The 12,989-nt window shown below is 33.0% G+C and overlaps 1 protein-coding gene across 7 annotated transcripts in view; it reads right to left on the reverse strand.

Moving 5' to 3' along the window:
* The window catches only part of ZC3H13 (zinc finger CCCH-type containing 13), an 87,271-nt gene that overhangs the window by 48,840 nt on the left and 25,442 nt on the right, over window positions 1–12,989 (reverse strand). For all 7 annotated transcript variants that reach the window (XM_057532891.1, XM_057532894.1, XM_007186832.3 and 4 more), the window contains exons 5-7: window positions 10,082–10,190; window positions 965–1,104; window positions 220–380 (exon numbers count right to left, since the gene is read on the reverse strand). In XM_057532891.1, coding sequence (XP_057388874.1) covers window positions 220–380; window positions 965–1,104; window positions 10,082–10,190 — 410 coding nt within the window. The remainder of the gene's footprint in view (window positions 1–219; window positions 381–964; window positions 1,105–10,081; window positions 10,191–12,989) is intronic.

Genomic DNA, 12,989 nt, shown 5'->3' on the forward strand with positions numbered 1-12,989 from the left:
GCTCTGAAGCATATATAGATGTGACACAGACCTTTGCTTTATTGTTCTCTATAATTTTCTTTTAAATGGAAACTTTTCACACTTTTTTCTTAGAAAAAAAAAGTTTACATTAAATACTGAATGTATTAAAAGTATCTTTATGTAATTACCAAGTAATTCTTTTGAATATCTCTTCAGAAAAAGCTATTTCATTCTGGCACTATTTATCACCCTACTGACCTCTGCTGGTCCAGCAAGGGAGAAGATACTGCAGTTGTCTTCCTGTCTTTCTTGCTAGTTGAAGATGACGACTTAGGGCTTGATTTTCGCTTTGGAGATTTGCTAGACTTTCTTAGAGAAGGTGATGGAGATAACTTTGATCTAACCACTTCTGGTGAAACCTTCCAAAAGAATTCAGTAACTCAATTCAGAAACTCTTCCAATCATGGTTGTTATAATCAGACAACAAAGCAAGTGTTTTTAAATTATACCAAACTTCAGATGAAGTATTAAGTGTTATGATAGCCACCACATATTAATATTAGTCTGGCTCCTGAACCTATGCTGTTAACCAATACTAACTGCCCCAACATAACACTAATATCAATAAAGCAAACTAAAACTATGAAATTTCAAAATCTCCTCAGAAAAAACACAAATTATATTCAAATATATTGTATCTTTCTACTCTTTAAAAAAGAAACACGTATTCTAGAAATAGCATGGGCCTAAAAACCAGATGTATATAGATTCAAGTCCCATTTTACATTAGCTGGTGACTCCAGGCAACAGACACTCAGTTTTGTTTATCTATTCAATAACAAATATACGTCCTATTTATCTAATAGAGAAATGTGAAGATTAATTAACATATGTGAAGTATCTATATCCTAATACAACTTAAGATGTAGCAAGCAGCTAATGAGTTCTCTGATCAATACTCATTTTGATGTTAATTACTAACATATTTCAATAAATAGCATACCTCCTTTTTAATAATAATTTCTTCTCTTTTCTCCATGTTTTCTTGTTCCAGCTTCATTAATTCCCTCTGTATCTTTTGACGCTTCATTTCCAATGACAACTCATGAACATAATCATAATTAATATCTCCATTGTCAGAATCTTTAAAATAAAAATTCTATTACTTGTCAGAAACTATTAAAATTATCTATACCAAAAATCAGAGAAAAGTTTTCAACTATTTTTTATACAAATTAAAATGGTAGATTCTTTAACAAGAACAACATACTTCAAAAAGATAAAAGAAATATATACTGTTTCTATAAAGAATTAAAATCAATATGGCTAATTTCTTTATGAAAACAAACATTTTAAAGGTTCCTGGGTTTTCTGGAAGTGATTTTAGGCTGTTTGGGTTTTTGGTTAGGAGATGGAATTTTTAAAAGATACAATTAAAACACTCAGCTATAAATTCTAAGCATTAAAGACACCAAAGCCTTCAATATTTCATGCTGCATATGATATGATTCATTATCTTCTTCATTTTCTTAAAGACTTGTTAGTATTAAATTAAGGTCATATTAGGTGTGCAATACTGTTTCCACAGTTTTGTTGCTTTTTAAAAAATTAATATCCTAACTGATTTGCATCTAAAAATAAAGTTTAATACTAATGTGTACATGAGCTAATTTCTGAAGGATCTATAACATTTTCATTATAAGTGATTTGTACTAGTTTCTTAGACTAGAATTGTCCATCTCTTCAATGGATCTGATAACATGTATCTATTTCTATTCATCCTTTCCAATGAAAAGAATCCGAGGGTTGGTTTGGGTGGGGGAAGAGTGGTGTGCAGAACTATTTCATTACAACATGTAGTTTTCAGAGGCTCCTGGCACTGCTACCTATTTGCTAATAATGCCAAAGGCCTGGAGGAGGAAATTTCACTGACTTCTATTCTAACACATGAACACACTGGGCTTGACTGATTATAAAGTGAGGTGCCTTCTCAAGCCATACTTTTAGCACTTAAGATCATCACTTCTTAACCTGGGGTAGAGAAATAAAATGAAGAACTAAAAAACAATAAAGATAAGGAGTCCTACTTGATTGCTTACAGCACAAAAAAAACGGATATCATTGTCATGTACAGGTAAATACATTAGAACGAAAACTATCCATTCATGCTTGGGGACTAAGAGGGTAATTATATATCTTATTATCTGTGTCACAAAACTTGATTACTCATCTTATATTGGTGTATGATGATAATTTCTCAGTAAATACATAACATTGACTAAATCATGCTTTTCAGTCAGCAAGCAATTACTAAATATTTATGGGCATGTAGTTTTTACTAGATAAAATAATTAAAGATACTGAATTTAATTAAATAAATAGTGGTTATCTCTAGTTACGATTTTACACTCCGTTGAGACATTTTACATCAGTGAATAGTAGGGTTCAATGATCTGGTTGTTGTGTTCTTAAATTATTAACAGATAAAATTTCATTACTAAATACTAAGGGTAAAACAAAGGAAAGGGCAATTAATTGAGAAGAATGATTTACAGTGTTTCTGAAGGTATTGTCAATAATGTTCTGCTCATCTAAAAACTGCTATCTGGAAATATCACCCATACAGAGCACATGTAAAAAAATGACAAATTGGCTTTCGGTCTTTAATCCCTAACCACTCAACCAAGGGGGAAGTGGGGGTAGGGATAGACCTGAGCAGTTAAAATATATGTCGAAGTCAAGGTACTATAGCTAATATACTTTGCTTAGAGGGAAAGCTCTCAAGTCTTTACTCAGAAACTACTTATTCTAACTTTATGCATATCTGTTATAATCAAACGTAAGATGTTTTCCCAATCTATAAGAGATGGGCTATGAAGTAGGCATAATGCAACTGATAGTATGACAAAAGAAGAAAAATCAGAAAGCACAAAACATTAGGATAGGACTCAAAAATAGAGTCTGAGGAGGGGAGGGATAAATTGGGAGATTGGGACTGACATATATACACTATTATATATAAAATAGATAACTAATAATCTGCTGTATAGCACAGGGAACTCTACTCAATACTCTGTAATGGCTTACATGGCAAAAGAATCCTAAAAAAAAAAAAAAAAAAAGAGTGGATATAGGTATATGTATAACAATCTCTTTGCTGTACACCTGAAACTAACAACATTGTAAATCAACTATACTACAATAAAAAATTTTTAAAAAAAGGAGTCTGAAACCATTTAATAAGTTTAGAAAATGTCTCTCGTATCTTACAGCTTAAGGTTATCATTACAATTACCTAGGAATCACCTATACGAATCAGCTGTTACAAGTCATCAGGAAAATATTAAATATAATTAGAATGGCACATTTAACAGGCAGAGATTTTTTAAGAATATGTAACAAAAATACATGCAGTACATAAGGTTGACATTCTTTATATATAAAGAACTCTTACTAATTAAAAGAATGGGCAAAGGACATGAACAGATATAAACACAAAAAGAAATGCAAGTGATATATAAATAAGCCTTTTTCATGTATTAAAGAGCCATTTTTTTCCTAATTATAATATTTGGTACTGGCAAAGGTACAGATAACAGGCATGTTCATTCTTTGGAGGTAGCAATGTAAACTAATATTTCTAGCCTGGAAAATAATTTGGCAGTATGGGTAAAAGCTTTAAGAACATTCATACCCTTTAATACGACAATTTTACTTCCAGCAATCTACTGTATGCAAGTAATCATATTCAATAGATATAAAAATAAGCCTTTATATTTATACTCTTCTACACACATTGCCCCATAGATTTTTCCATGTCATACATAAAGGTAAAACACCTTCATTTTAACATCTGCAAAGCATTTCATGATATGAACATATCATAGTTTAACCATTTTCCTTCTGACATTTACTTTGTTTTCAATAGTTTGCTATTATAAACAAGACTTCAATGAACATTTTGATACCTACCTTAGTTCACAGGAGCAAGTATTTTTTTTAGAAAAAACTAGATTTGCTGGACAAAAGTATGATTTTTATTTTTAATATTGCCAAATTATACTCCAAAACAGCTTTACCAATGTAAACTTCCACTTGATAATACTAGTATTTTTCATTTCTGCCAATCTGATGGGTGAAGAATGCTATCTCTATTTTCACTGGCATTTCCCTATAGTAAGGCTGAGCATTTATTGTCCATTTCTATTTCCTCTATGAATTTCATAACCAATTTTTGTTTTTTTCCCCATTTTCCAACTGGACTATCTTTTTCTTATATATTTGTGGAACTTCATTATAGGTTTATACAGTGCTTTTATTATATGGTTACACATTACACAGTGTTTTTTTGTGTTTAGTTACACAAAAAATTTAAATCCTTATATAATCATATCTTTTATAGCTTCTGGATTTTATGCTTTATTTTAGGAGGATGTACGTACCACCAAGATTGCCAAAATATGTTCATACATTTTCTCCTCTACTGAAATGATACTTTTGCTTTTTATATTACTACACTGGTCCTTATGGTAAACAAATATGATAAGTTTAGGGAACCAAATAAAAACAAAGACTTGGGAGTGGGGAGCTGGAAACACAGAAAGCAACCGGATAATGAAAAGTTTTGTAGGTACAAAAGAATTTGTACTTGATCCTCAAGGCAATGGGAAATCAGAGAATTTTAAATACGGGAATGAAATGAACCAATTTATTCTTTTAAAAGCTCACTCTAACTCAGAGAATGAGAGAGATATTTGCAATACATATACCTGATGAAGATCTCATATTCAGAATATATAAAGAATACTCAACAATTAAAAAAAACAGTAACAATAAAACAGTAGGCAGAAGTCGAGAATAGAGTTTATAAAACAGGTTGTACAATGGCCAATAAATGTGAAAAAGTTCTCAATTTCATTACTCATTAGGGAAATGCACACTAAAACCACAAAAAGATACTACCACACACCTCCAGAATGGCTAAGATGAAAAAGGCAAAAAACAACAGACATAGGAGAATCATTTTTGACTTGACATTATCTACTAAAGATGAACATATGAAAACTCCATGGCCCAGCAATCCTACTCCCAAGCATAAACTCAAGGGAAATGGGTACATGTTTACCAAAGATATGATTAGGAATAGTAATACCAACTTATTCATAACAGCCCAAAACTAGAAATTACTCAAATGTTTATCCACAGTAGAATGAATAAATTATGGTATATTCAGTGAAATACTACATACCAGTAAGAATTAATGAACTATAACTATATGCAATAATCTCACAGACATATTGTAAGCAAAAGAAGCTAAGCAGGGACTTCCCTAGTGGCACAGTGGTTAAGAATCCACTTGCCAATTCAGGGGACAGGGGTTCGAGCCCTGGTCTGGGAAGATCCCACATGCCGCAGAGCAACTACGCCCGTGCGCCACAACTACTGAGCCTGCGCTCTAGAGCCCACGAGCCACAACTGCTGAAGCCCATGCGCCTGGAGCCTGTGCTCCGCAACAAGAGAAGCCACCGCGATGAGAAGCCCGCACACAACGAAGAGTAGTCCCCGCTCACCGCAACTAGAGAAAGCCCACACACAGCAACAAAGACCCAACGCAGCCAAAAATTAAATAAATAAATTTATTAAAAAATAAAAAGAAGCTAAGCACAAAAAGAGTACATGCTATAGGTTCTACTTATATAGGGCTCAAAAACAGGCAAAACTAATCCATAGTGGCAGAAAATCAGGACAGCAGTTATCTTTGGGAGATGGGGGCTGGGAGGCAGTAACTGGAAAGGGAATACAAGGGAGCTTATGGGATACTAATAATTTTTTATTTATTGATGGGTGCTGGTTATACAAGGCTGGTCTGTTCATGAAAATTCAGTAAGCTGTACACATGAATCACGCACTCTTCTGAACATATTATTATACTTAAGTAAAAAAAATTTTTGTGAAGAGTATTCTGCCTTTAAGTGAAGAATGATTTAGGAGACAAGGCTAATCTCAAGGCATGAGGTTAGAAGGTTATTTAGTAAAATATATTTATAGGTAGCAAATATCTTAAGAACTAGAATATTAGTAGTAATTTAGAGAAACAGATGGTTCTGAAAGACATTCAGTAGATAGAAATGTTCAGAATTCCATAAATGTCTGGGTTGAGGGGAAAAAGTAGTATCAACAATGACTCTCAGAAAAGGGAACCCTTTTGCACTGTTGGTGGGAATGTAAATTGATATAGCCACTATTGAGAACAGTATGGAGGTTCCTTAAAAAACTAAAAGTAGAATTACCATATGACCCAGCAATCCCACTACTGGGTATATACCTAGAGAAAACCATAATTCAAAAAGACACATGCACCCCAGTGTTCACTGCAGCACTATTTACAACAGCCAGGTCATGGAAGCAACCTAAATGCCCATCGATAGATGAATGGATAAACATATATACAATGGAATATTACTCAGCCATAAAAAGGAATGAAATTGGGTCATTTGTAGGGACATGGATGGACCTAGAGACTGTCATACAGAGTGAAGTAAGTCAGAAAGAGAAAAACAAATACTAAAAAAAAACAAATATTAACGCTTATATGTGGGATCTAGAAAAATGGTACAAATGAACCGGTTTGCAAGGAAGAAATAGAGACACAGATGTAGAGACAAACATATGGACACCAAGCTGGGAAAGCGGGGATGGGATGAATTGGGAGACTGGGATTGATATATATACACTAATATGTATAAAGTAGATAACTAATTAAAAAAAAAAAATGAAACAATGACTCTCAGGCTTTTGGAAAACCAGTAGGAAACTGGTGCTCTTAAGATTTGGGACTCAGATGGAGACATCCAGTTGGTAGATGCCTCAATTAAGAGCTCCAGATATTGGAGTCATTAACACACAGATGTTAATGATGCCCTGGGAGCATGATTTCATCTGGACAGAAAAATGGAAAATGAGAAAAAAAGAAGTCTTGGTAAAGGGGAAACAACTAAAAATTTTAGAAGCTGCTTCTAGAGACAAGTGGTTCGCGCACCGCAATGAAGAGTGGCCCCCGTTTGCCACAACTAGAGAAAGCCCTCGCACAGAAACGAAGACCCAACACAGCCAAAATAAATAAATAAATAAATAAATAGAGACAAGTGGTTCTCAAAGAGTAGTCTGAGGACTCCTAAGGATTCCCAAGACAATTTCTAGAGTTCCAGGAGATCAAAAATATTTCTATAATACTACGTTATTTGCCTGGTTTACTCACTCTCTCTTGAGTATATAGTGGAGTTTTCCAGAAGTCACATGATATGTGATATCAGTAACAGACTGAATGCAGAAGCAGATATGAAAATCTAGAGGTCTTTCGTTAAGCCAGTTAAGAGTTTAAGAAGTTAAAAAGATTTTCAGGGAGTTTCCTGGTGGTCTTGTGGTTAGGATTTGGCGCGTTCTCTGCCATGGCCCAGGTTCAATCCCTGGTTGGGGAACTGATTCCGCAAGCCTAGTGGTGTAGCCAAAAAAACCCCCCAAAATGTGCAAAAACATGTAAAACATTGCCACCTCCTCCAATTTCTATTTTTGCTTTGCAAAGCATAGCTATTTTCCATAAAAGTATATGTTAGGTTTACTGCTGTCATTGTTAAATAAATTAATAAATATTTCAAAATGTTCTCAGAACCAATTTCTAATACGGAGATTACTGAAACAGATAATCCACAAAACAAAAGTTCTTTGGGGTCCATAAAAAGAGTGAAAAGTGTCCTGAGACTGAAAAGTTTGACAACTACTCATACAGATCAACGTCTTCTGAGTCTAGCTAAAACTGCTATTCACTTTAGATAGAAAATGCAGAAGGTAAATATATTAAATGAGCTCAGTCTAACTCCATGCTTCAATATTCCTTAAAACAGAAAAACCATAGAGATACACAACAATCAGAACCTCAAGAGAAAGAGTAAGAAATAGCAATGTATTTTGTATGTAAAACTACTATAAGAGACATTTACTCACCTTTTAAAAGAATTTCACATATAAAAGCCTCTTGTAGTAAAATCACTTTCGTTTTTTAAAGATGATAGTCTGAGCAAAGCCTTGGGAATCAACATTTAAGGGATAGAGAGCATACAAGGAGCCTCTATGTAAGACCAAAGGGCTTCAAAAGGAGAACAGAAAACCTGACAAATGACAGATGGAAGCCAAGGGGAAAGTGTTTCAAGAAGACAGGGGCTCTGGGATGTGTCACATGCTGCAGAAAGGTTATAGAAGAAGGAAACAAGTATGTCTCCTTTTATTTAGCAAAGAGGAGGTTACTGTGACCTTAAAGAACAGTTTCAGTGAAGACAAGGGTGAGAAGACTGAATAAATATGAGGTGAAAAAGTAGAATTTGGTTGTAAAGTAGGAATAAGCAGGGTGATGGCTCAAAATAATATGGGGAAAAGAGAAAATGTGCCAAGATGGATGTTAAAGTTGTAAAAGAGAATGCAAAATAAATGAACAAGACTGCAGAGGTGGGAGGAAATCAGGGGAATAGAGCCTTATGCAGCAGGAGAGAGGCCCCTTGTAAAGAAAAAGAGGGGTAAAAAAAGTTTAGATGTGAATGAAAGACTAGTTTATAGGTGTGGTGGCAGGAAGTTGAAAGAGTTTGTGGATAAAGAATTCCATCATCTCTGTGTTGTAAGTAGCAAGCAGGAGAAAGGGGCTGGAAGGTTTGAGATTTAAGGAGTTGGAGATTTAAGGAGAGGGTTTGAAAGAGCTACTATGAAGAAAAGGAGCAAACTAACTTAGGCTTTTCTGAACCTTTAAAATGGTCAACAATTAGCATGCATTATTGTAATGAGAATAGAAGTTTCTATTTTGAAAAATAAGCAGCCAATATATTTCAGAATGTATTTTATACAAAAATAAAATGAAAAAAAATGTTGAGTGTGTTAAGAGTTAATCCCTTGGAATTTAGGAAAAGTTAGCCATTCATCCTTGAACAGTTAACGCTTGTAATATTTTATTTACTGCTATTTTGTAGGAGGTATTAGATTTATTTATGAAGTCCCATGAAGTAATCATAGAGAAGTTTCCTACTTGTTCTTAGAAGCAACGTTTTAACAGACAATACTGTATAAAGATGGAATGGATTTCCTTAAAAAGTACTGACGTTCAAATTACTGGACAGCCATTTAAGGTACTTTTCAAGTATTAGTCTGTAAGTTTTCAGAGATAGTTCTTAAATATAGTAGTAAACATTTTAGGCTTGCAGGCTCTTGGCTGTCATAGTACTCAACTCATCTACTGTAGCTCAAAAGCAGCCACAGAAAATATGTAACCAACAGACATGGCTGTTCTCCAATAAAACTTTATTGCAAAAACTGGTGGCAGGCCCACAAGCTATAATTTTCTAGCCCCTGGTCTAAGTTTTCAGCTATCCGATGAGGAAGTTGCTTACATCCTTAAACTCTTTAGTTTTGTCATCTATAAGTAGAGTAACAAAGCTACTGATTTAATGAGGTAATTATATGTTATGTTAAAATGCCCAGTACACCCAACACATTCAACAAATGTGAGTTCCCCTTCTCTGTATTTGGTAGTGTGAGGCTACAGTGCCCACATTCCAGAAGATCACAGAAGTAGAAAAGAGAGAACATTCATGATGTGGAAAGTAAATGCTTACTTGTTAGAGACAATGACTCAAAGATAATTTTGCTAATTTCTTATGAACAAATCCCAGGTCTCAATTATCATGATTTCAATTTCTTGAAAGATGAAATCCAACAATTCTTTAGAAATAATTTTCCTAGGTCTTTAAGGTTTAAGAATCTCACTTTTAATATTTTATGCAAAACAATAAACATAAATGTAGATTCTTTTGAACCTTGGTACTGAGGAACTTAAAGATTTACAAATGTCATAAAATTCCAAAGGACTGTGATGCTGTATAGTAAGTTCTAGGGAGAACAGCTTTCTCTGCTTTTGTTCTGCTACTATATGCCATTTTCTGCCTTATAACTCAATAAGATGGACACAAGTCAATTAGACAATTCTGAAACTATAGCTGGAAAGTGTTTTGAAGCCCACAGGAAGTCTACAAAGTGAATAATCAATAAATTGACTATATAAACAAAGATTTTTGAAACTCACCATCTCTATTAGTTTCCCATTCTACATTTTCTTCTTCACTTTCTGGAGTTCTCTCCTTAGTGATTTTTATGTCTTCCTTTTCCCTATGTCTCCCTCTTGAAGATTCTTTCTAAAAAGTACATACATACATATGGGTTATTATATTTATAAAAACTACATGAGGTAGTTACTATAATACAGAATATTTCTAACTTCATCTTTGTTTCATTAAAGAATCACTCTTGCAAATAATCACACATCCACTAAGTAGAGGAAGTAACACGTTCTAGAGCATCACAATGAAAAGACTGTACTATTATCTATTTTACTAAAGAACGGCAACTTGGTAAATGTTTGAAGCAACTAAGATTTTAAAAGATACAACGAAAATCGAGTACTTTAATAAGCATTTGGTAGTATACTACATACTCAGTTTCTACGTGAAAATTACAGGGGTAAAGTTTAAAACGGATAAAGTACAACTGGAGGAATTGTAAGTGACTATATTTTAAAATGACTTAAAAAAGGTTACACCGTTCACAGATTCTCAAATATGATTGCTGATCTAAGACTTGTCATATACTAACGTAAAAGCATTTACCTACACCTAAAGATAAATCCAAACTCATCTAATAATTTTATAAATGCTTTAAAAGGAGGGATTTTCCCTATTTTGATGAAACCAAAATGGTAACTAAAATAGTTAGAAAAGTTATCTTTACATTGCAGCTAAAAACCAAGAAGTTTTACATTTTATTCCAGGTATAACAGTAGCCTATAGACAAAGCAGGACAATAGTAATTCAGCTCATAAAATTTAATTAAATACCCTGTTACATAAGATGAAGACTCTAAACCACATTTTACTAAGTGGTAAGAAAATAACCAGTGTCATGGAATTGTTATCTTCCCCCCACCATGTCTCATTTTTATTAACACTAACTCCTGACTAAGAAAGACACTAACACACAAGCACATTAAGTGCTGAGAGTTCTTTCTGGGCATTACCAGACATAAAATTTGGCTGCTTAAAACACAAATTAATTTCTCTTTGTCTTCTTTTTAAAGAACTCTAGCATATAACTGCCCCTAAATTTTACTTATTTAGGTATGAAGTCATGTTGTAAGTATTATTGCTAAATGACATATATAGTGGCTGGTACGACAACAGAGGCTGACAAATATCATTAAAAGATTATATAATTGTAGCAGCCATGACAAAACGGTAAAAGGTCAAAAAAAGAGAAAGAAAAAAGAAATGCACTCCTATTTGTACATAAGACAAAGGAGAAAAAGGAACACATCTATTTTTATTATTAAAACACATTTTGTGGAATATCAATGAAGAGCTATTCTGTATCCCAGGTAACTTTTGAGTGTTCTGTAGATTATACCCACTATAAATATACATTAGTATGTGCTATATCAAAAAATTTTCATAGAAAGTTATCTCCAAATTACTGAATAATATATTCTGGGTTTTTTGGTCTATAAGGTATCAGACTACATTTGTCTATATGTAGTTGTAATACCAACTACAAATGTAGTTGAAAAGGGTTTCAGAGCAGTAATTCTGGTACTGGAAAACAAAATAATCTGCAAATTTGTAACAGAATATTTTTAACAGATTTAGAAACAGATATAATAATCTCAATAAATTTCATTAATAATTTATGTAAGTATTTCATAATATTTACCCTACATATTGAAATTATATAATTTTTGTATTACCTATTGTTTTCCAATATGACTCTAATACTGCCCCCAGAGATCACATATAACTTCTATTATTAAGTACTAGAGATTGAATGCAGGCTTCAATATGTGGTGGAATTTCAAGTTAGGAGATATATTTTTTCCTAATACTTTGTCACTATCCCACCTCAAATCATAATAGAGGAAATTATTTTGATAACACCTAAGGCTCATGTCATTTTTTTAAATGTTGTATTTCCTCATTTTTCCACTTCAACAGTGTATAACTTGTTTAGGCATGTTATTTCTTGTAAAATAAAATTATTTCCCTCTTTCTCTGATCATATTCAAATATAAAGGGTCTGGTATTACTTGTCCCATGTAGTACAGCATGGTCTGCTCTTTCACCTTCCTGTAATTTCTTGAATAGAATGGACTATCATCTTACTGCTCTTATACGCAAACATATTAATTAGAGGTACAACCATTTGATTATTACGTATTCTAAGTTAATCATTCTGGAACATGTACATGTTGAAATACTTGTGAAAGAACCACAATATTTTAGCCAGTACCCATGGGATGAGATATTTTATGAATTCAGAATTATTTGATTTCAAAATATATTAAGTAACAATGCCAGTAGGGTCTGGAGCAGCAACCTATAATCAAATATGCTGATATTTTTGCAGCAAAACATATGAACTCACCAACTGGGTAAAGAATGTATAATAAGCTTCATATCAATTAAAATCAGGTTTTGCTGCCAAATAAGTCTATGCCTAACTTAGGAAAACTGTTTGGTTTTAAAAGTCTCTTACATTTCCGCAATGCAATAAATAATTGTGAACTTTACTTTCACTTTATTTCTACTTTATATTACATTCATATTTATTTCTTAAACATTATATGTATGGACAGATTATATTTATTATAAATTTTATTTTTAGCTAGTAAGGAGGCATTACCAAGAATATGATCTAAAAAGAAGTGTTGAGGCAAAAAGAATTGAAAACCAATATTATAATAACTGGATTAGCAACCATAATAATAAAATGTTAGGAGTCTTCAAAGTAATATAATTCAATTTCCTACCCCATGCTGAAATTTTTTTCCTAACTATTGTATAGTTATAGAAGTCCTCTAATAGAATAATTTCAGGGAAAAAAAGATTTACTCCCAAGGTCTCCACTGATAGCTCTCCACTGTTGCATTCTTTGCCCCCATTTTCAGAA

Source organism: Balaenoptera acutorostrata, chromosome 18 (assembly GCF_949987535.1).
Source record: "Balaenoptera acutorostrata chromosome 18, mBalAcu1.1, whole genome shotgun sequence".
Taxonomy (NCBI): Eukaryota; Metazoa; Chordata; class Mammalia; order Artiodactyla; family Balaenopteridae; genus Balaenoptera; species Balaenoptera acutorostrata.